The sequence below is a fragment of the Nyctereutes procyonoides genome, unplaced genomic scaffold, assembly GCF_905146905.1.
Source record: "Nyctereutes procyonoides isolate TBG_1078 unplaced genomic scaffold, NYPRO_anot_genome, whole genome shotgun sequence".
Lineage (NCBI taxonomy): Eukaryota > Metazoa > Chordata > Mammalia > Carnivora > Canidae > Nyctereutes > Nyctereutes procyonoides.
This window is the reverse complement of record NW_026575140.1, coordinates 27,454,290-27,476,648: the sequence shown is the minus strand read 5'-3', so window position 1 is coordinate 27,476,648 and position 22,359 is coordinate 27,454,290. Positions and strand designations below refer to the sequence as shown.

The window sequence follows — 22,359 nt, the reverse complement described above, 5'->3', positions numbered from 1 at the left end:
AGAATAATACAGTAATCTGGCTGCAGATTCTTTGCTATTTATCGTGATCAGGCTAATTTGGGGAAGGGTTGTTTTTTGGAACCAGGATCAGAATGGCCGCTGGTGGCTGCTGTTAATGTAGGGCAGGCAAAACATTTTTTTTTACCTCCACCTCCTTGGGGTCTCTGGCAGGCAGGGCCCGAGAATTAAATGGACATGAAAAGGTTAACAGAACAAAAGCATACAGTTTAATGTAAGTCTGACGGGACCCAGGAGCCTTTGTAAGAAAATGAGGACCCAAAGAGGTGGCAAAAGCTAAATGTTTACATATTGGGTTGAACACAGAGTGGTGATATAGTAAACCAGGGAGACTGAAGGAAGGTAGGAGTTATTTTAACAAGGTCTCCATGTGCAAATTCTTCCATTCTCCATGTGCAGATTCAAGTGTCTCTCTGGTGATGCTTCTTTCCTCTTGACACTGGGAGGGCAGTTCTCACCTGAGAGTTTCATCTTCTGCGTTCAGGATGGAAAACTGGGAATCTGAGTGCCTTTCTTGCGCCTGTTGTTTAAAAAAATGCCTTTAACTCCAAATGATATGCCAAGGTACCATGTCTCGAACTCCTTCACTCACATTATCAACAGCAGTTGGATTGTGAGTTTCAGCAAAGCGGAACAGTATCTTTCAATTAGATGTTGCAAGTGCCCCAAGAAAAGGAGATGTTAAGCTCAGTGAAAATAGCCAGACTTTTAGTTGGCACTTCCTACAGTGCACAAAGACTTGTCAAGTGCTGAATAAAAGAAGTGGTGAATTGGATGAGGTTTTTGTGCCTGGAAATCAGAGACTGAATTATGAGGTGTCTCCACTGCCAGTAATAGAGCAACATTTTTTGGTGAATGGTTTAATTTTTTTGTTTTGTTCTGCAAATGTGTGATAAGAAATAGGTATGAACTATATAGTTAGGAGAGTGTCATGACTGTTGTGGACTTATTGAGTAATACTGATAGAGTTTATGGTGGGTAGAGTATGAACTTTGGTCTCAGAACACCTGATTTTGACCAAGACTCTACAGGACCTTTTACAGTCATTTTACCCCTCCAGACTCCAACTTCTGCCACTGTGAAATGAAAAGTATGTTTTCCAGGAAGTTAATATATAATGTCTAAAACCAATAAGGAAAAATAACAGTATGAGCATATTGTTGTAAGGGTTAGGGCCACCAAACACCCCTCACCCTGTGTGATCTGAAATTCACATATAACTTTTGACTCCCCCAGAACTTAACTATTAATAGCCCACTGGTGACCGGAAACCTTACTAATAACAGAAAGTGAATAAATATATATTTTTTTCTGTTATATTTTCTATACACTGTATTCTGATAATAAAGTCAGAGAATAGAAAATGTTAAGAAAATCATAAGAGAAAATATATTTAGAATACGGAACTGTGTTCTTCGAAAAAAAAAATCTACATAAGCATACCCATGCAATTCAGGCCTATGGTGTACTGAGATAATTACAAGAAATTATTTATTTATTTATTATTTATTTTTTACAAGAAATAATTTTAAAAGTTGAAAATATTTGTCTCTGGAAAGCAAGAATAACTAAATCAGAAGACTTCTTCATTATGAGCCTCTTAAGAGCTGTATCATTGAGCTATCAAAGTATAACAGAATCTGAGGACAACAGTCTGACTGGGGCAGCTCTGTTCCACAAATGTTCATTGAAACCCAGGTTGAATGGAAGCAGCAGCAGCCCCAGGGGCTCTTCCTATGACAATGCAAAAGTACAAGAGAGCAAGCCTGATCATCAGGTCAATGCTTTTCAAGGCTTTGATCGTACCTCACCTGCTAACATTCTATTAGGCCAAACCTGGGGCACTTGGGTGGCTCAGTTGGTTAAGCATCTGCCTGTAGCTCAGATCATGATCCCCAGGTCCTGGGATGAGCCCCGCATCAGGTTCCCTCATCAGCTGGACGTCTGCTTCTCCCATTCTCTCTGCCCTCCCCCCTGCTCATATTCTCTCTCTCTCTCAAATACATTAAAAAAAAAAAAACCTTAAGAAAAAAAAATAAACAAGGCCAAAGTCCAGGGGCAGGGAGTATCCGCCACTCATGCAGGTGAGGAAAGAATGAATATTTCTAAAAGATAAGCCAATCTACCATAAGCAATACTTGAGTTGTAAACACTGTGTGCTATTCATCTGATAAAAATCAATGATGACCCAGGTCCATTTCAGATCTAGATGGTGATGCAGATGTTTCAGGAATCTTAAGTCAGGTTCATTCTCTCTCTTTCCCTTCTGCTAAGAACTTCTGTTTTGCCATTTTTGTTCTGTGCTGGCTAGCTCATCCTGCAGCAGGACACCAGCATGGTTGTCTCCTTACAAGAGTTAACTAGGGCACTGGACCACAACAGCCCATCTTTTCTTGGTTTTCCTTCAACTAGCTCAATTCCTCCTTGGTTTTTGAAAACACACGTCTGACCACTTGCCTATTTGCCACCATACTTCAAAACTGAAAGGGGATGGCTTTTGCCTGCTTCCTTTGCAAATAACCAGAGATGAAGATATTCCAGAACTCCCAAAATGTTTTCTTAAAATGCCAAATGATTATTTAAAGACACTTAAAAATTTTGCACAATGCAGTGTTGTAATTTGTAAAAATCTGTTTGCAAATCTTAAAGCCACTCTCAACACCATTGTAAGGATCTTATGAAATAACATTAAAGTGCTGTTAAGTTATTTCTTGAAAATAAGGGCGTCTTTAATATCTAAACTGAAACTTCAAAAACATTGACATACTTTAAAATACTGTTCAACCTCACATATTACTGGCGAGAGTGATAAGTGACTCAAGTGGTATGGAGCTGCTCCAGTGCATTTACCACTTCTGGGAATTTACCCTCCAGTTATACCTACACAAGTAGGGCGTATGAATAAGGGTATGCAATGCAGTGCTGTCCACACAAAAGAAAAAAAAAGTGACCGCAGGGGGGCCTGGGTGGCTCAGTCCGTTAAGCATGTGACATGATTTCAGCTCAGAGTCAAGAGTTCAAACTAAGGGTTGGGCTCCATGCTGGGTGTGGAGCCTACTTCAAAAAAAAAAAAAAAAAAGGCTGGAAATAACCTAAGTATTATCAGCAGGGCACCGATAAAATAAACTATGGGACAGGTCACAATGGCATATTATCTGTCTGAGAAAAAAAAAAAAGGAAGTTCCTTTTTATAAGGAAAGATCTCCAACATTCACTTAAGGTGGCAGCAGAGAGAGAAGGACGGAACAATGCATATAGTCCGCTACATTTCTATACGAAAGATGTAAAACAAAGTATTTGCTGGTGCTTGCGTGAGGAAATCCTGGAAAGATGCTCAGGAAACGACTATAACGTTACCCGCAGGGAGTCAGGGAGCGGGGATGGTGGAAGAGAGTGGGGACAAGGATAGGAAGGAGTCCATCGGTTCAACGTTAACTTTCAGGACTTTGGTTTTTTTTTTTTTTTAAGATTTATTTATTCCTGAAAGACACACACACAGAGGCAGAGACACAGGCAGAGGGAGAAGCAGGCTCCATGCAGGGAGCCCGACGTAGGACTCGATCCCGAGGCTCCAGGATCACGTCCTGGGCTGAAGGCGGCGCTAAACAGCTGAGCCGCCCGGGCTGCCCGACTTTGGTTTTTGAAATGGGTAAAAGTATCAATATTCAATGCAAACTTTTAAGAACAAAGTGTGGGATTCTGACTTAAATGTCACCAAGTACTAATCAGGTCCGGGTGCTCAGCAGTGCTCTAAGCCTGTGGGTGCAGCAGCAGTAGCGCTGGGATGTTTGGGGAAAAAAACAACTTTGAGAAACCATCACACGGGCAATCACCGCACGCAAACCCGTGCTGGGAGCAGCGCAGGATCCCGAGGACCGGGCGCCCACCGTGGGGACCCAGGATGGGGAAAACCTTTAAGTCCTAACAGGTCGGGGGGAAACGACAAGGCGCTCCCGGATAGGGACGCCGAGAGTGCGAGAGAAGCGTGAAGGTGCAATTCCACGGAAACGTCTGTTGACAGCAAAGCGCCGCAGCTCCCGAGGGGACCGCGCGCGGGCAGGCTGCGGTCCCAGGCGGGTTAACGCCCGTGGGCGCCAGCGGCGGGCCGGACCGCGCCGACGGGGGAGGGGAGCGTTCGTGAGGCTGCGCGAACACGCGGGCTTCTCGTGGTGCCGGGTGCACCAAATGGAAACATCCCCAGCTGTCCAGGGAGGATTCTAACCCACGTGGGTCCGGGAGGACGTGACGCACGTGAGCGAGCGCCACCAGCCTTCGCCGTGCGCTGTTGGGGAGGAGGCGGGGCCTGGGCGGCGTGCGTCTGCGCAGTACCGAGGGGGGCGTGGTTAGGGGGAACGAGCAGAAAGAGAAGCCGGGCGATGTGCGTCTGCGCAGTGCAGGGCCTGGGGACGAAGGGAGGACGAGGAGGGGTCTGCGCGACGGGCGTCTGCGCAGTACCGGGGGAGGGGCGGGGCCGAACCAGAAGCCGGGCGGCGTGCGTCTGCGCAGTGCGGCGCCGAGGGCTCGCGCTCGGGGGGCGTGCGTGCGTGCGTGCGTGCGTGCGTACTCACGTACGTCCCCGTTTAGGCCGGTTTGGGTTCGGTAGTCTCCGGCGCGGAGCTGCTGCCGACGGGGCTGAGGTGCCGGGGCTGTGGGCAGAGGCGAGGTTCGGGGCGCTGCGGGGGCGCTGCGGCTGCGGCGGCGCTGGCGGCGAGGGGGCCACGGGCAGCCCGGAGCGGGCTTCGGAAGGGGGCGCCGCAGGTCGCAGTCACGCCGCGCCTGCGGGCGGGCGGCCTCGGGCCCCCCGGGGTTGTGTGCATGGCGTCCCCCCAGTTTGTAACTAGTCAGCGCTCTGTTTGCTGACGTGGTTTCCTTAGCGTCTGTGTTGCGCGCACAGCGGACTCCCCAGAAAGAACAGGCTGCAAACTGTTGGAGCCCCGCTTGGCGGCTGCCGTTTCCCGAAGAGCCAAGTGCAAAGAGAGGGTCCGGTTGCGTTGAGTTTACTGGGGGAATTCCCACCTTTCAACATCATTTAAAAAAAAAAAAACATGGTGAAATATTTAACACTGTTAACTTTCCAGAGGGTTTTGTGCAGTTATTGGAACTTCAAAGAAAATCCCCTCCAAAAATCGCAGACTGTGTGTAGCTTTTTGCCCATGAAATTAAGTTTGGACGTTTCTCTGAAAATAGTGCTTCCGAGAATAAGGCTTATCTCCCCGCATCGTGTGAAATGCAAGACCCACGTATGTGTGTTTTAGAAAGTACTGGTTGCAGTAAGTTTTGTAGATTGAGTTCAAAACAAAACAAAACAAAACAAAAAACATGGTCAGAGAAAATCCAAACGGTACTGACACGTGTTAGCAACCCTGCTGTGTTTTCATCTCAAAAATAACAGCAGCTGAAATTCGGTGTGAACCACTGTTAACCTTAAAATGCTTTTTTTCACGTACTGTTTTGTCTCTCAGGATCTTTTCCTTAGGAGGCACTTACTTTGCTTAAAAGTGTTCCTGAACTTGAGATTTCTTTTAAACTTGAGGTTTTTGACTATCTTAGGGTTGCCATGCAAGTGTTTTGAAAATCTTTTTTTTTTTTTTTTTTTGCTTCTCCCAATTAAGTCTTTTAAAAATACAACATAAAAATGGCTTCGAAAAGAGCTCTGGTCATCCTGGCCAAAGGAGCGGAGGAGATGGAGACAGTCATTCCTGTAGATGTCATGAGACGAGCTGGAGTAAGTCCTCCCAACATTTTCCAGCCCTCCCCCTTTTCAAACATTTTTGGGTTTTGAAGGCATTTTTAATAATATTCAGTGTACTTTATAAAATATTTCAAACACAAAAATGCAGAGACTATATAACAATAAATGCCTGTCTATTGTCCGCATTTAATACTTGTTAACATTTTGCCGTATTTCTTGTAAATATGTGATTTTTTGTAACATTTTGCCAAATTTCTTGTGAATATTCCTCTTCTTGAGGAACAGATGCTTTAAAAAGAAATAAAGCATTGCACAGCCCTCTTTGTAAATTTCCTGGATACTATTCCCCTTCAATCCCAGGGATAACTCTGTTCTCTCATTAATGCGTATCCATCCCATGGATGTCTTCAGAGTAGTGTTACACTACAATTACATTTTACAGTTACATCTATTTCTCTCTGTGTGTGTGCATATATGTATATATCTATCCCTAGTGAACACTTGAGTAGTATTTACTGATGCTAGATGATGCTCATCTAAGCACCTGAACTTGCTTAAGTCCTATAACAACCTTATGAGTTATTGACCGTCCTTGTACAGTTGAAGAAACTAAGGCACAGGGACACTACATGAAGTGTCCATGTTGTCTTAGTGAGGAGAAGAGCCAGTACTTAGACCCCAGCAGTCTGGCCCCAGACTCTGTTAGCCCTTCATCTCTCTGGTTCTCCTAAATGAAGACACATCTAGATCCGGTTTTTTAATTTTAAATTGCTGCTTATTGTTACATTGTATGAATCTGCTGCTGTCTCTCCATTCTTTTGTTAGGGTGTTTCAGGACATTACAATACTCTAATATTCTTGTACAGGTTTCCTTATGCAAATGTGTGGGAGGTTTTCCTGGTTTTTATGCCCGAAAATGGAATTGCTTGGCCAAAGGACAGCCCATAGTTAGCATTACCAGATTTTGTCCAGTGACTCCCCCAGAGTACCAGCGTGTGGGCCCACCAGCAGTGTAGGACAATCCCCATTTTCCCAGGACTAGCTCTTGGTTTTATTAACTTTTTGCAAGCTAAAGTAGTATTTCATTGTTCTAACTTGTCTTTCTATTTGAAGGAAATACCATGAGATTTAAATAGCAACAGTAACTTTGCAAGATGGATTATTAGCAGGATGTTGGCCCAAACCAGAAAGCTTGTGGGAGAAAGGAACACTAACCAGGCAGGGGACCAGGATAGTATCTGTAAATCAGGACTGTCCCAGACATACTGGGACAGACCTAGTTATTAAATATATTTAGCTAAGTTAGTAGCTTAAAGTCAGCATGGTTTCATTGCAGTATTTCCTGCCAAGTTATTTTAAAACAGCAGCTGTGAAAATGTTACTCTAAATTTATGTTTCAATGTTAAATGTGATGACGTCTTTCTCTTAGATTAAAGTCACCGTTGCGGGTCTGGCTGGGAAAGACCCAGTACAGTGTAGCCGAGACGTCATCATTTGTCCTGATGCCAGTCTGGAAGATGCAAAAAAAGAGGTTTGTTCTCCATACATGGAATTATTCCTTCCTATGGCTTCTCTATCAAGTTCTTGAAATGTCTTTTGATTATATCTCAGGCTGTTGGCACAGCCTTTTAATGAAGTTACTTTCCTTGGATGTCTTCCCCACTATAATAAGCCCAGGGAAGTCAAGGACTCTGTATTCAAGGAAGCTGGCAGTTCCTGCTGCCTGTGCTTGGTGGTGGGACACTTTCATCAGTGTTCATCTGGCCTCAGAGGCCCCTTTGCCTCCTGTTATAGCTTCATTACCTGATACAAGGAACCAACTGCCACATTTCCTGTTTCTTTATTTGAAAGCTGCTTTTTACCTTTCCATTTTCAGTGATATAGACATAGCTGTGTGATTTATTTTATGTGGAACAGCTTGTAGTTGATTAGTGGTGGGATGAAGGGAGGAGTAAGAATTCTAGTTAAATTATGCTACTTTTTCTTTATCTTGACCATTACCTTTGATGGCAACTAACACTTGGGACTCCGTCAAGAGCTGAGATCCCTTCTTCAGGAGCGAGCCCACCCAAACGTGCGTAGGCACTTTTGCACACCCTTTCATGTAGTTCACTGCTTAATGGCCATTGTGATAGTGGGTGTGACTTGTATGCTCTTGGAGTGTCAACGTGACAGGAAAACAAGCAGAGCCAGCTCATGGATGCAGATCCATTTGTGCCCTGCGAAGGAGCCCAGAGCATGATTCCCATGCTCGCTGTCCTCAAATGCACAGAGAAAAGTTTATTCCTATCTAATAAATTCATGTTATTTCAGTGCCAGATTGTGGAGTATAGGAGTATTGGTATTTACATACAAATTATTGAAACATTCTAAATAGCCTGTTAAAAGTGGCTGAGTAGAAGAAAATATTCCCTCTTTGTTCTTTTTCATCTTGTGGTGTCTGGGTATTTTAGAACAGTGGTTACGTTTTGTGTCTGTTTTTTCAGATTCTAAAAGGAGTGAAAGAAATTCTGCACTTCACACTTTCTGTGTAGTTTGTAGTTTTGCTTGGTTTTAAAACGACAGGAGGATGTTCATTGTCTTTAAGAGTAATTCTAAGCAGTATGTGTTGCCCTAAGTGTGTACTAAATTTTCACTTTGTGATCTGCTAAATAACTACATTTTAAAAAATCTTTTTTCACATCTTAAAATATTGTTAAACCAATTTCCATTTCATAATTTCAGCAAGTTTGCCCTCAGTAGGTTTCTGGGGGTGTTGGGTGTTTAGGACAATAAAATACTGCCATCATCTCCCCTAAGTCCTACTTCTCAAAGAGGTAAAAACTTGTCTGTGCCTTTCACTTAAAATTTGTTTTTAATTCTAAGATTGTGTGCATTCTTGTTGAAAAAATAACTCCTATACACTGTAGACTTATAGAAAGTCCAAATGTTAAATGTCCCTTTCTTATGTCCCCTCGCCACCATCCTGTCCTGTACCATACCCCATTAGCACCTGGCTGCCTTTTGTCTGTGAGTATCTATAGACCGTACACATGTATGTCAGGGACATATACACACAACTGCCAACTGCATACTTTTTTTAAAGTAAGCTCTAGACTCAACGTGGGGCCTGAACTCACAGCCCCTGACATTGAGTCACATGCTCCCCCGACTGAGCCAGCCACATGCCCCTTTTTTTCTTTTTAGAAGAGTGAGATCATGCTACACCTGTAATTCTGCAACATGGACATCCTTTCACATTACCATATTCTGATTTTTTTTGCTAGTTACGACATTGTGTTGTAGGGATATATTTTGATTTATTTAACTGCTCTTCTGTTAACAGTTCTTTGCTCTGACCCACATTTAGGACTGTCACTGTAGTGCACCTTTCAAATGAAATGTTTTCACTCTTTTTTTTTTTTTTTGTCTTAACTACAGGGACCTTATGACGTAGTGATTCTGCCGGGAGGTAATCTGGGTGCACAGAATTTATGTGAGGTAAAGACCATATAAAGGAAGTATTTCAGTATCTGCCTGTGTTATGTTGGTTTTGTTACTAAAATATTTCGGGAAGGAGGCTGGGAATAAACTAGGAGCAGGTGAAACAAAATGGTGTTCTAGCTTAAAAACATCTCTAGTGATATTTACTACACAAGTGGAATTGGTGGAACTATTATTTATGAACATATTCTGTGAATCTAATTTTGTGTTTCATGAAGGTTTAAGAGTAGAAAGCTAAGAGACCCTGGAGCTGGGGGCAGGGGACTGAAACTGCCAGCAGAGGTGAAAAATGGCATCAGAAGAGGCCACTGCTTCTTCATTGAAGTCTTCTGTGAGGGGTCCGCCTGCAGGAATAGCGGGAAAGGAAGAAGGGGCACAGCCAATAGATGTTTACAAAGCAGGTTGAGTCAGATACCTGGCACTCTGCCGGATCTTGTTCCTTCCTCTGCCATCTGAAAACACCACGCACCCTTCTCCTCCTTTCTCCCAGGATCACAAGATGGCAAGGGTCAATTTGCCCCAGGGAAGTTGCTTTTCTCATCTCGTCTTTAAAAATATTAAAAAAAAAAAATTAAAGTATGCCTTTCTCTTGCAATAAATGCCTTGATCAGGTTTAACGATGTGGAAAGAGTATGAATTTGCTAATTTTTCTATTAATGAGTTAGAAATATTGTCAGAAAACAGACTGAAGGTCTTGCAGTTTAAATTAAAAGCAGATCCTCCTAAGCTTTCCAGCTGGAGATTGGCTTGTGGCTTCATGATAACTTGATGTGTTTGGGGTTTCTTTGAATAGTCTGCTGCCGTGAAGGAGATACTGAAGGAACAAGAAAACAGAAAGGGCCTCATAGCCGCCATCTGTGCAGGTAATGGGCAGAACTGTCCTGGATAAAATGTGCTGTTGGTTTTCTTCAAAAAAAAAAAATGTGATGGGGTAGTCTCGAATTAGAAGGTTTTGTTCCAAATACCTCTTTCCCTTCAAAGCATGAAGGGTATCCGTCTTGGCATGTTCGTTTGGGTAGCATGAAGTTGGTGTCATTTCAGAAACGAGTACAGTTCTGTTTTCTGCCTCTGTGTACTTTTGGTCTATGTTCCGTGAAACTTAATGTTTTCCATGTTTGGTTGACCTCTGAGGAAAATAATGCCCTCTGGAATTCAGTAAACAGCTTGTTCCAGCAAATCTCTGTGCCAGAAAGTGTATCTGCCAGCAGCCAGTCAGCAAGAATCGGTCAGACATAAACATAACAGCTCTGTCCTGTTCTTGCCCTACGGATTCAGAGGCCTCGGGTGCTTTCCATCTGATCCTCAGTGTTAAGTGTTAGATTTTAGGCACCGTGATATCTGTCACGTAATTTAGAAGAAGGTTGTTGGTGCTTCAGAGATGTCCCCACATCTTTTAAACTTAGTAATGATTTGATTTCTGATACCGTTGTAAAATTCAGTCTTAATGCTCTAGCATTGTGATATTCTGCAATCTTGCATTTTTTCCAGAGTGTAATTTTAGCCAGTGCTTAGGTCTTTATGAAATGTTTGTCAAAACAACAAATAAAATGAATAAATGGATGGTTCGATCAAATGACATGATGTTTTGTTCAGTAGAGTGGACTTGTTAAAGAAGTTATAAGCCGGGGATCCTGGGGACTTTGCATTAATTACAGCGGAGATTCTCGGAGTTCTTTCAAAAGTATCATAAGGTGAAAGCAGGTACTAAGACATTCTTTGCCCTCTCATTCTCACAGGAGTGACCTGGCAGTGGGATGCTGCCATCATATGGGTGTGGCATGTATGCTCAAGTATTGTAAAAATCTCCGTTTTGATTTCTAACACGGCAGTTCCTGATAGCTGTAACCCACATAAGAGCTCAAGGGTCCTAAGACCTGGATGTTCGAGGACCTTAGAGTGACCGTACTGGCAGGCCCGGTCCTTGGGTTCCAGCCAGCACTGGCCTTTTGACCTACCCTCAGGGCACAGGGCTTTCTGGCTGAAGGACACTGTAGTCACTGCAGCCCAGGCAGCTCCATCCCTCTGGGTAGGAAGTTTTAGGTCCTGTTAGGTATGTGAGGACTTAGTTTCATTGCCCCCAGCACCTGGCCACAGCCTCATCCTTAGTTTCCCTAGTGGAAGGAAGAAAGGAAGGGTTTGTGCTGGATTTGTTCCCTCATGCTCTGCTGAAAGTGAAAACCACATGTCAGTTGGTCTTTCTGTGTCGCTAAGGGGGCAGAATTATTAGCTACATCTGGCTCACTGTTTCATGCTCAAGCAGCTGGAAGGCCATGCTAAGGAGCTTAGACCTTATAATCGTTTAAATCGATGTTAGCCATAAACAGCACGCTAGCCTTCTGTTTGTGTTGTAGAATATCCTGTACTGTCCTCTGGGTACAGCAAAAATAGGAGATGTGATGAAAAACGAGGTGATTCATAAGTGTTGCAGTTAGGGGCTGGGAGCTGCATACTGAGCTGAAAAAGTGTTTGCTTAGCCCCTGATGTGGAGGGACCGAAACCAAGACTGGAAGGGAGACTGTCTTGATCAGAAAATAAAATGATACTCACTCTGGGTCAGGTAGGGAAAGGAGCCTGGAGGTGAGGGGCCCAGGAGTTGTCAGGTGCCTGGCTGGCTGAGCCCTGGGACCTGGAGGGCCTGGGCTGACTGCGTGGTGTTCTCTCCGTAAATCACCACATGGTGGCGCTGTTGGCTTCAGTGTAGTGGCGGCCCAAGAGGCCCCTGTCTGCGGTGCCCTCTGCTCTCACTCAGCTGGGTCCCTGCTGCAGACTCAGCAACATTTTCATCTGCCAGTCTCAAGTAATGGCAGGTAGATATCTCTTCTCGAATTCCCCAAATAGGATTTTTAAGCCCCAGAAAGCAGTAATTATGGGCTTACCATGATGAGTAAGGCGTCACTAAAGTCCTACATTCAACCGAAACAGAAATTTATTAATGTTACTGTAGGCAGCAGTTTTATTTGCTGAAGGTAACGGCCTAAAAATTCCTAACTCACTACGATTACTCTCTCTTCACTGAATGGTTGCTTCTCAAGATTCACTTTTAAATCCAAGATCATGTAGAGAATTATTTCTTATATTTTAAAATCTTACAAAGGAAGAATGAAGGGTAATTGATGAGTCCATTCAAATAAAAATTGAGTGATAATTATTCAGTTTTTACAGACTTAAAATTTGCTACCATAGCTGTCTGGTATGTGGGATAAAATTAAGATGGAGAGAGAGACATCAAATCTATTTGAGGCTTTTGATTTAGGAGATATAAATCGGGACTTGGCCTGATGTCAGGCGGAAGGCTCATGTAATTAAGTATTATTTGTTGATCTTCCTGTGAACAGCAGCTGTGATCTAGCCGGTAGGTATAGTCTACAACTCCTTTTTCCTTGGAACTGTGTTGATAAATGAAAGGTCAGTGAGAGCAGGTGTGTGCGTTGGCTGAAGCTAAAGCACACAGGCCATGTCCTCGGTTCTTAGCCATGGCACCCTAACCCATTTTTCAAGGTCACATTGCTGTTCTGAAGCATATTTTTCTAGGTGTGACATGAGGCTTAGAGAAAAAAGTTAGAATAGTTACTTTTTTAAAGTTTTAAGGCATCATAACAATGTTATAAAATAGTTTCGGTTCTGTCCTTATTTGGGGACCGTTACTGATATTTGTGCATGATCTTAAGTGGTTTTTAATAAAGAAATGCTAGTACCCTTACGTCTCAGACTTCTAGACAGTTCACAGAGCTGGACAATGTCCTGTTCGTTGTGATAATCCTACCGCCTGGGATGTTTGGGTAGGTAAGTGGAGGGATGACTGCTAATCTTTCATTTTCAAGTAGAAAACCGTAGTCTGAGATAGCAATCAAATCCAGAAGTTGGGAGAGCACTGGCTGCCTTTCATGTGCGACTAGATCATTTGCTAAGAGGAAGGCCTTGGTGGCCTCCCCTCTGACCCCTGGGACCCTTGCCTGCAGTTCCTTGAGGGGGGCCACACTCTGTTTATCTGGATGCTGCTTGGTAGGATTTATGATTAAATGGGTATTGTTGTGTTTTGAGTTTGTACGCTTTTGCCAGATGTGCCGAGCAGATGGTTTATTATAAACATACTTTACCTCATATGAAAAAGTGTTTAATTTCAGAATCATAAGTATATTTTAGGTAAAAAGCCTCCTGGTTTTGAGGAATACTTCTGCTGCAATTTTTAAACCATTGGGGTTTTTTTTGTATCCACACTGAAGTCTTTTTTATTAATCTTTTTAGGTCCTACAGCTCTTTTGGCTCATGAAATAGGTTTTGGAAGCAAAGTTACAACACACCCACTTGCTAAAGACAAAATGATGAGTGGAAGTAAGTATATGCTTCTATTTTCAATATACAGAAAGACCTTCTCAGCTGCTATTTAGTATTGTTTCCCACCCAGGATAACCTTGTGTAGGGGGACTCTAGGAGTTCAGGTGTGAGGTGTTCCTTGCTTTCTTCTCAAGTGTTCCACCTAGAGAGGGAACAGGCAGTGGGGCAGAGGTGGTGCGTGCCTGTCTCTGTTTGTGCCCTGATGGGGGTTCAGGGACTAAGTGAAGGCCAGCCAGAGACCCGATTGTCCTCAATGGGAATGATTATGAAATGCCAGGTTAACTAGGATTTTTTTACTAAACACTTTGCCAGCAGCCTGAGGGTAAACTTTAAACCTCGACAGCAATTTCAGAAAATGCCCTTTTGCCCACAGTCCAAAGTAAAGTGAATATTACTCTCTTCATAGGTGGCAGATCTGTTTCCTTGGGTGACAGGGTTTTGTTTTTATTGTTTTTTTTTTTTTTTTTTGTGTGTTAGATTTATTTACTTTTAGAGAGTGTGAGTGGTGGGGAGGGGCAAAAGGAGGGGAACAAGCCGACTTCCCCGCTGAGCATGGAGCCCAATGAGGGGCTAGATCCCAGGACCCTGAGATCGTGACCTGAGCTGAAGCCAAGAGTCAGTTGCTCAACTGACTGAACCAGCCAGGCACCCTCTTGGATAACTTGTTTCTTTCATAAATACCAGCTAGACAGCTAATTTTTATTAATTTATCTTTATAAGTATAATTTTTATTCCAGGTAGAGTGCAGATGGTATGGGTAGGGGGTGAGGTAAAAACATACATATGCCTTTTCTTATTTCCTCACCCCTTTTCTGCTTTTCAGAGGTAACTTTTGTTAGAAAGTTCTCTGTGTAACCCCAGGATTTTCTCTGCACATACTCTTTATCCTTTGCAGTTTAATATTTCTACTCAAATGAGATCTGTTAAATGTATTGTTCTGCAGCTTGCTTTTTAAACTTAAGATTGTATCTTTTTGGCAGTGGGGGAGGGAGTCATCTATTGAATATTTCTTTAAGTAGAGAGCAATGTATAATTCACAGCAAAGCAGTATAACTATCTGAATGTACAACTATGTACTGACTGATCCTCCCTCATAACAGCCAGCGCTTCTCAGTGTGACATTCCGAACACCAACCAAATAGTGTCTTTTGTCAGACAGGTGGTGTTTTCCTCTGCCATCTGTCCGTGTAGTGTCTGTAACAGAGGCAGAGGCCCAGGAACTTGCACAGAGAAAGAAAACTCACACTAGTGTGGGTCATTGCAAGAACATCTAAAATTTCCAGTTAGAAGCCAAAAGTGGTTCAGTTGGCATTTGGCCAGCAAGGAGACTGTGACTGGCTCCAGGTAAAACATCAGCCAGCCTTATTTCAGTGAATAAACAAAAAGACAAAACAGTAACATCAGCACTGCTTTGGAAACATCCGTGCCAGAGATATATTTTCTCCCCTCTTTCAGTCCTGCTGGAGGCTGGTTCTGAACTAAAACAACAGAGGGCCGTAGCATTTCTTACACTCTCTCTGCAGCCACGTGAAGTTGTACATTTTCACTGTAGTGCTTTTTCCTTCTAAGTAACAGACCTTGCTTTTTAGAGCAGTGTTAGGTTCACAGCAGAATTAAGCAGAAAATGCTGAGTTCCCACACATGCCCTGCCCCCCCCCCACAGTCTCCCTGCCTTCCTCTCCCATACCAGAGCAGTACCTGTGTTACAGTCCATGAACCTACCCTTATGCGTTGTCAGCTCCCCGAGTCCATCATTTACCTAAGTGTTCGTGCTAACTGATGCACGTTCTGAATATTTTTTTTCCCAAAGATTTTATTTATTCATGAGAGACATAGACACAGAGTCATAGGCAGAGGGAGAAGCAGGCTCCATGCAGGAAGCCTGATGTGGGACTCAATCCCAGGTCTCCAGGAGCACACCCTGAGCCAAAGAGACACAACCACTGAACCACCCAGGTGCCCCAGATTGTAAATATTCTTAAATTTGATCCAAAGTAGTATTTTCTTAAAAGTCTCTAACTTTATTTTAGTTGTTAGAAAGATACTAAGTTGTCAGTAAAACCATCTGTGTGAAAAGTTATTTTTTTAATTAAAAGGCCCTGGCTGCTGGGCATTTTTTAATGTAGAAATAGAATTTACTTGGAGCTAATAGGTTCTGGAGAGTCAGATTGGAATCAGGCTTCCTTTTTAGTAGTTACAACATTTGGGGGGAAGGGTCGAATAGTAGGCCACGTTCCTTCTTTATCTGAAGGTGGATCTGTTGTGTCTGTTTCCCTGTAATGCCTCAAGAACACTGAGGTTGATTAGGAATAGAGGAAGATTAGATTGCTAACTCTCAAGGTTTATAAAGTACATTCACAAGCATTATCTCCACTGGTGCCTAGCAAGGCAGGTATTGACTTCACAAATGAGGATACCAGCTCTGAGAGGCCAGGCGACTTGCCCACAGTCAGGCTGGAACTCTGGCCCCGCCTCTGTCCCAGTGAGGCTCCCACACATGTTTAAGTTACGAGGTATTGAGTTCAGCCAGTAAATCCTACTGTGAGGGGAAAAAAAAAATGTTTGAAACATCTGCCCCTTCAGAGCGCTCCGAGAAGTGGAGCTGTCGTCACCTCTTGGGTGTCTCCTGTGGTCCTCCTCCTCCTTGTCCTCATCATGTACTTAGATCAGCGTGACATTTTTGCTCAGATAAGCAATTCAATCTGAAGGACAAGGTCTTCCTGTTTCTCAGTTCTTAGATGAAGAAATAGTGACTTTGATAATCTTTTCATTTCCTACCTGTCCATTGTTCTAACAAGCATCTGAAGGCCCCATCCTGTAGCTGAGCAGTGAAGAGCTGCGTCCCCTGGGCCAGGCCCTGTGGGTGTGGCTCCTGGCTGTGGGCAGTCTCCTTCCCCCGCCCAGCCTCACCTGTCCTCTAAGTTTCTTACCTGTCCTCTAAGGATCCCAGTGCCCTCCCCCCCCCCCCACATGGCACTGTTGACAGGCCCTGTGAGTTACTGTGTGTGTAATGCACACAGAATGTTGCCTGGCACGAGCCTGCACAGGGGAAGGGGGAGCTGGTCCATGCCCAGCTCTGGGCTGAGTACCCTGTTGTAATAACACTACCACTTGGTCCTGGTATCCATGTGACTGGACTCCCATAGCAGTCCTGGGAGGTTGGTATCCTCCCCATTTTACAGAAGAGGAAAGTGAGGCTCAAAGAGATCACAGACACCTACTAAACATCAGCCCTCAGAGTTGAACCCAGAGCTGCTGTGCTCAGAGGTCAGTGACTTCCTTAAGGGGCTAGATGGTAAATATTTCAGGCTCTCAGGGACTTCAGGTCTGTATAGCAAGTGCTCTGCTGTTACAGAGCCACTGACCTGGTAGGTGCCATGTGTGCCGGTAAAAGCAGCTGTTTGGTGCTGACCCCTCGTGTCTAGGGTCCCCGGTTGGGTTTCCTTTGAAGAGACTTCCCAGCTTTGGGGTGCTTGCTTAAAGTTAACAAGAAATTAATAACTAATGCTTTATGCCAGTGACTGTGGGGTGTAGATATGCAGAGTTCCCCAGTCTGAATCAGCTGTGTGTATGCACGGGGCTGGTGGGCCTGGTGTGTGTGCGTTGTCTTTGTCTGTCCTTGCCACTAGGTGGAGGTAGTTGGTAAGTGTAGACCTTTCTGCTCTTCCTGGTTGAAATTTTGAACCATGGAACCTTGAAATGTCTTTAACTAGTCTACGCTGTGTTTGTAATATTTTCCCCACAAAGAGATTGTCCGGTGAGCCATTTAAAAATTGCCTCACACCGCCGCAGTCTGGGCAGTCCATCTCATAGCTCTGGGAGACTGGACCCAGCCGGTTTTCTGGTTTAGCGTCTAAAATTGTCTTGGCCCGGTTTATTTTTTTTATTTTTTTATTTTTTTATGACAGTCACAGAGAAAGAGAGAGAGAGAGAGGCAGATACACAGGCAGAGGGAGAAGCAGGCTCCATGCACCGGGAGCCCGATGTGGGATTCGATCCCGGGTCTGCAGGATCGCACCCTGGGCCAAAGGCAGGCGCCAAACCGCTGCGCCACCCAGGGATCCCATCTTGGCCCGGTTTAACCATCAGTAAATGACGTTAGATTTTGCAAGCCTTTTCCCTTCAAACTAGAGGTCCTCTTCTCTACAGTAGTGTAACTAGTGTACATTTGTGAAGTGCTGTATTTGGGTTTTTCAGTGGGTGACTTGATCTCTGGTGAGGTTAGTAAGATAGCAACTACTCTAGGTGTTTGTGATCACTGGGAAAGGGCGTGAACAACAGAAGAGTGGTGTCTGTGTGGCACCGCCACCCCCTCCATCACCTAGGACAGACAGCTAGAGTCATTCTCCCCACCTTCCCACGTTCAGTCCAGCACTGAGCTCTGGGCATTTTGTCTCTAAGAGTTTTTGCGAACCTTCATTTCTTCCCTGTCACCACTGTCCATACCCAGGTCACCAGTAGCTCCTACTGTCTTCTTTGGTTCCTTCCAGTCCAGTCTCTGTGCAGGCCAGACCCAGAGGGGGCCTGCCCAGCAGGATGTGGAGTACAGAGTCACCTTTAGGTGCTGGAGAAAGTTGGCAGAAGCTTCTCCTGGGGACAGAACTGGCTATGTTCTGACGTAAACTTTGGAAAGGTGACATTTTTTGTGGGCTGAGCAGGGAGTGGAAAGAAGGGCAGCTGGATCAGAGGGCTGGAACACGGAGATCCTGCATGAAGGCAGCAGATGCAGAGAGGAGAAGACAGGAATGTTCATAGGTTCGCCTGATACTTAGGGGCATCTCCGTGGTACTGTTAGTGTTCTAGGCCACAGGAGGCTGATGGAGGCCCAGCTTTTTCTTTTTTATTCATTAGAGACACAGAGACAGAGACACAGGCAGAGGTAGAAGCAGGCTCCTCACAGGGAGCTTGATGCGGACTCAATCCCCGGACCCCAGGATCACACCCTGAGCCGAAGGCAGATGCTCAACAGCTGAGCCACCCAGGTGTCCCAAGGCCCAGCCTTTTAAAGAGCAGACAGCAAATGGGGACTATTTTCATATCGTGTCAGTGCTGGGAGGTACCTGAGGGACCCGATTGAGGGAGGGATCACATATGCTTCCTCTGAGGGGTGGTGGGAGGAGGTGAGAGCTTTCCAGACAGTGGGAGCAGGGGGGCCAGGAAGTGCCAGGTGGGAGCCCAGTGGGAACAGGTTGGGGAAGGAGGGGGGCCAGGTCATGAGTTCAGGCCTAGTCAGTCCATGCACAGGGTGGGTTTGCTGATGACTTCTATAGAGGGTAAGGCATTGGGGAAGCTGATGCTGAGGAAGCCCAGCTTTGTGGCTGTGATTTGTCCCGATGTCACATCGTTCACCGAATTCAAATATAGGAGAAGCACATTCTTGTTTTATTATATTTGCCTCCAAAAAGCCAGTTGGGGAACATGGAAGGGGGTGTCCAAGAAATGAATGGTTGCTCCCTCTGTGCATCCGCCTCCTCCCCTCCCTGCGTGTCCTATGTAATTTTTAGAACATTGGTTGTTTTTGAGACAGCAGAGTGTGTGTGATTCAGGCAGTCTGTACCAGGGATTCTGTGACAGGTAGTATGTGTGACAGGGAGTCTGTGATGGGTAGTCTGTGACACAGGGTCTGTATGGTAGGAAGTCTGCTTGGCAGGCATTTCTGTGACAAGTCTGTATGACAGGAGTCTGTAACAGGAGGTCTGTGACAGTCTGCATGACAGAGTATGATAGAGAATCGGTGTGACAGGGAGTCTGTGTAACAGTTTATATGATAGGTAGTGTGTGACACGGAGTCTGTACAATAGGAAGTCTGCTTGGCAGGCATGTCCACTCTCTTACATGGAGTATGTGTGACACGGAGCCTGCTTGACAAGGGGAAGGGAAGGTGGGCCTCTCAGGAGGGAGTAAATGGTTTTTAAGAAAGATGAAAGGGCCCTTGGGAGAACAGATGGGAGGTGTGATTGTTGGTGACAAAGCCTGTGTGTGGCGTGGACTTCTGGTCTCCTCTCCCAGGACATGAGTCCCTCCTCCCCACTTGATGGACTCCTGAGGGGACACGACAGCCGAGGAGGACCTGTCTTCAGGCGGTAGAGGGGGCTCCAGAGGAAGCCTCTCCCAGCGAGTGCTGTTTTGCAAGGGCCTTCAGCTCAAAACATTTACTGCTGGTGGCAAGACAGCACGTTCTGAGGTGGCAGGCGCTGCTTACCTGCCGGCATGCCAGTGTTCGGGCGGACCCCTGAGCATCTGTTGATGATAGAAACGTGAATAATCGGCCTTCACTCCTACTCACCCTCGCACGTACAAGGCCTTTCGCAACTGCTTTTAACCTAGGTGTCCTTATCTATTTCATTTCAACAGCTGTTTGTCCTCGCCTCCCTGCGGCAGGCGGCTGCTTCAGTCTCGGCACCTCCTTGCCAGAGCTCCGAGTGTCTCCCGAAACTTCTCCTGTGGCTGGTGACAGGGTGGCTTTTGGTTTTTTGAAATTTATATGAGCCTGTTAGGATGTAACCCTTTTTTGTTCTTACTTTGAAGGTCATTACAGCTACTCTGAGAACCGTGTGGAGAAGGATGGCCTGATCCTCACGAGCCGTGGGCCTGGAACCAGCTTTGAGTTTGCGCTTGCGATTGTCGAGGCGCTGAGCGGCAAGGAGGTGGCTGACCAAGTGAAGGCCCCGCTCGTTCTTAAAGATTAAAGCAGAAATCTTCGATGATGAAGTAGAGAAATGTGCCGTTTGTCATCCTTCTCACTGTGTTCACTTTAAGCAAAATGGGCAGTTCCCGCACAGTCTGGCTGCGAAGTGGCAGCCTCACCGAGCTTCCCCACCCATGCCCAGATCCTCATGGTCCTGAGCCTTGATGGCAGAGTAAATGGCATTTAGCAAACTACTGGGTTTTACTCCATTTATCCCTCAATTCCTCCTTTTTGTGTGTGAAACCAAATTCACTGTCAGCGTCACTTGCAGCTGGTAAGTGTTGATACAGCGACTGAGATAAAAGAGCAGTGAACATGTTTGACATGGCAAGGAGGAAAAGCATAAAAGCAAAGATTTAAGAAGCTTGTGATTTTCCCCCCATTTGTTAATTGTATATTGTTAATGTGCTATTAAAAATACCAGTGAAGTTGTTAGTCGTCGTGGATTTTTGTGACCACCTCCTTTTCCCGCTGCGGAAAGGGCCCTCGGAAGTGAAAACGTTTCGAGGTCTGTTTTCCCTTTTTAGGGAACAGACTCCAGGGGCTGACGTGTATGGCCTGGGCCCACTAGCCAGAGCCCCCTCTGTCCCTGTCCACAGGACCCTGGGGAGACGCGTCAGCTGGTGGGACTCCATCCTGGGGCCACTGGCAGCCATCCTGGGGCCACTGAGGAGAGCCTGCCCAGACACGCCGAGAACAGTACCTGACCTGGGAGCCAGCTGTAAGCCGAGCAAGAACGGCTCTTGGGTTGTTCACAGAAGCCATCAGATTCCCTTGGCTTTTCTGTCTCACGACGAGCTCCAAAGGGCTGGAGGGGGGAGGTTCAGGCTGTGGACCACGGAGCTGGTAAGTACAACTCTTACCTGAACAGCCTCTTCGGGAGATACCTTCTCTTCCTTCCTCTTTCTTCTACCCCTTCCCACCTCTGGCAAAGAACAAATGACAGCAAGCTTTCTGGAAAGGCCAGCTGGTGACTATTTTAAACCTGTGGGCCATACAGTCTCTCACAACGACTCGATGGGCCTTGTAGCCCCAAAGCAGCAGACAAGACACGTTGGGCAATAATCCTGGTTGTGTTCCAACAAAATTTACAAAAGCAGGCAGCTGTGGGGATTTGGCCCTCAGGCCATGCTTTGCTGACCCCTGGCCTGGGAGGCAAGGCAGATAATTTTTTTTTAATGCAGACCTGTAATTTTATATGATAAACTATTGAAGCTATGGAGACTGCTAAGGGAGAGAGAACAGGAGAGACCATCCTGAGAAGAAAGTAGGGTAAGGAGGCAGTGGTGGGTTACTCTGCAGCTGGTTAGAAGAGGCCTCTCTGGAAAGGGACCTCGGAAGCTCTGGAGACTTGGGTGTGAATGAGGCAGGTTTGGTAGCATTCCAGGAAGGAGAAGCCGGAAGTGCAAAGGGCCTGAGGCAGGAGCACAGGAGGTGTGGAGGGACAGCAAGGGGGCTGGTTGAGGGGGGAACTCTAGGAGGTGAAGTTGGGGAGGCAGCCAGAGCCAAGGCTTGGAACTGACTCAGAGCCATCAAGGAGGAACCCAGTCCTACTTGGCTCAGAGGCCCTGCTGAGAAGGGCTGCTGCGGGCCCCTTGGTGGGAGGCTTGAGGCATGGTGCGGAAGGCAGTGGTGGGGCGCCTGTGCACTCGCGGGGGAAGAGGCGCGCACCTGGGGCATGTGGCCGCATCTCCTACTTGAACACGGTCAAGTGGAGCCTCTATCTGGAGCAGGAGGAGGTGGTTGGTGGTGGGCGGGGTGAATTTAGAGCAGTGTTGGACGAACTTGAGGTGTCTATAAAATACACTTTCAGGGAAGCCGGGGTGGCTCAGCGGTTTAGCGCCGCCTTCAGCCCAGGGCCTGATCTTGGGGATCTTGGGGACCTGGGATCGAGTCCCATGTCAGGCTCCCTGCATGGAGCCTGCTTCTCCCTCTGCCTATGTCTCTGCCTCTCTCTGTCTCTCTCTCTGTCTCTCATGAATAAATAAAATCTTTAAAAAAAAATAATAAAATACACTTTCACTAAGGAAAAAGAAACCAGAAAGTCACAAATTACTGACCTGAGAACAGTGAGCATTTGTAAACTGAGTTACTTGGGTTTGACCAGTTGCCTGGAGCTCCAAATAAGCCCCCTGGAATTTTA

The 22,359-nt window shown here is 45.7% G+C and overlaps 1 protein-coding gene across 3 annotated transcripts; it reads left to right on the top strand.

Annotated features, from left to right (window-relative positions):
* Positions 1-4,526: 4,526 nt before the first annotated feature.
* On the top strand, positions 4,527-20,651 carry PARK7 (Parkinsonism associated deglycase). 3 transcript variants are annotated; one of them, XM_055305870.1, is made up of 7 exons: positions 4,527-4,655; positions 5,631-5,743; positions 7,140-7,241; positions 9,131-9,190; positions 9,987-10,056; positions 13,439-13,525; positions 20,057-20,651. In XM_055305870.1, exons 2-7 carry the CDS (start codon positions 5,654-5,656, stop codon positions 20,215-20,217), a joined length of 570 nt encoding a protein of 189 aa, XP_055161845.1. In that variant the 5' UTR covers positions 4,527-4,655; positions 5,631-5,653; the 3' UTR covers positions 20,218-20,651. The 3 variants fall into 3 exon arrangements, with proteins under 3 accessions (XP_055161845.1, XP_055161844.1, XP_055161846.1); XM_055305869.1 differs by having other exon boundaries at positions 4,552-4,681; XM_055305871.1 differs by having other exon boundaries at positions 4,611-4,676.
* Positions 20,652-22,359: the final 1,708 nt, after the last annotated feature.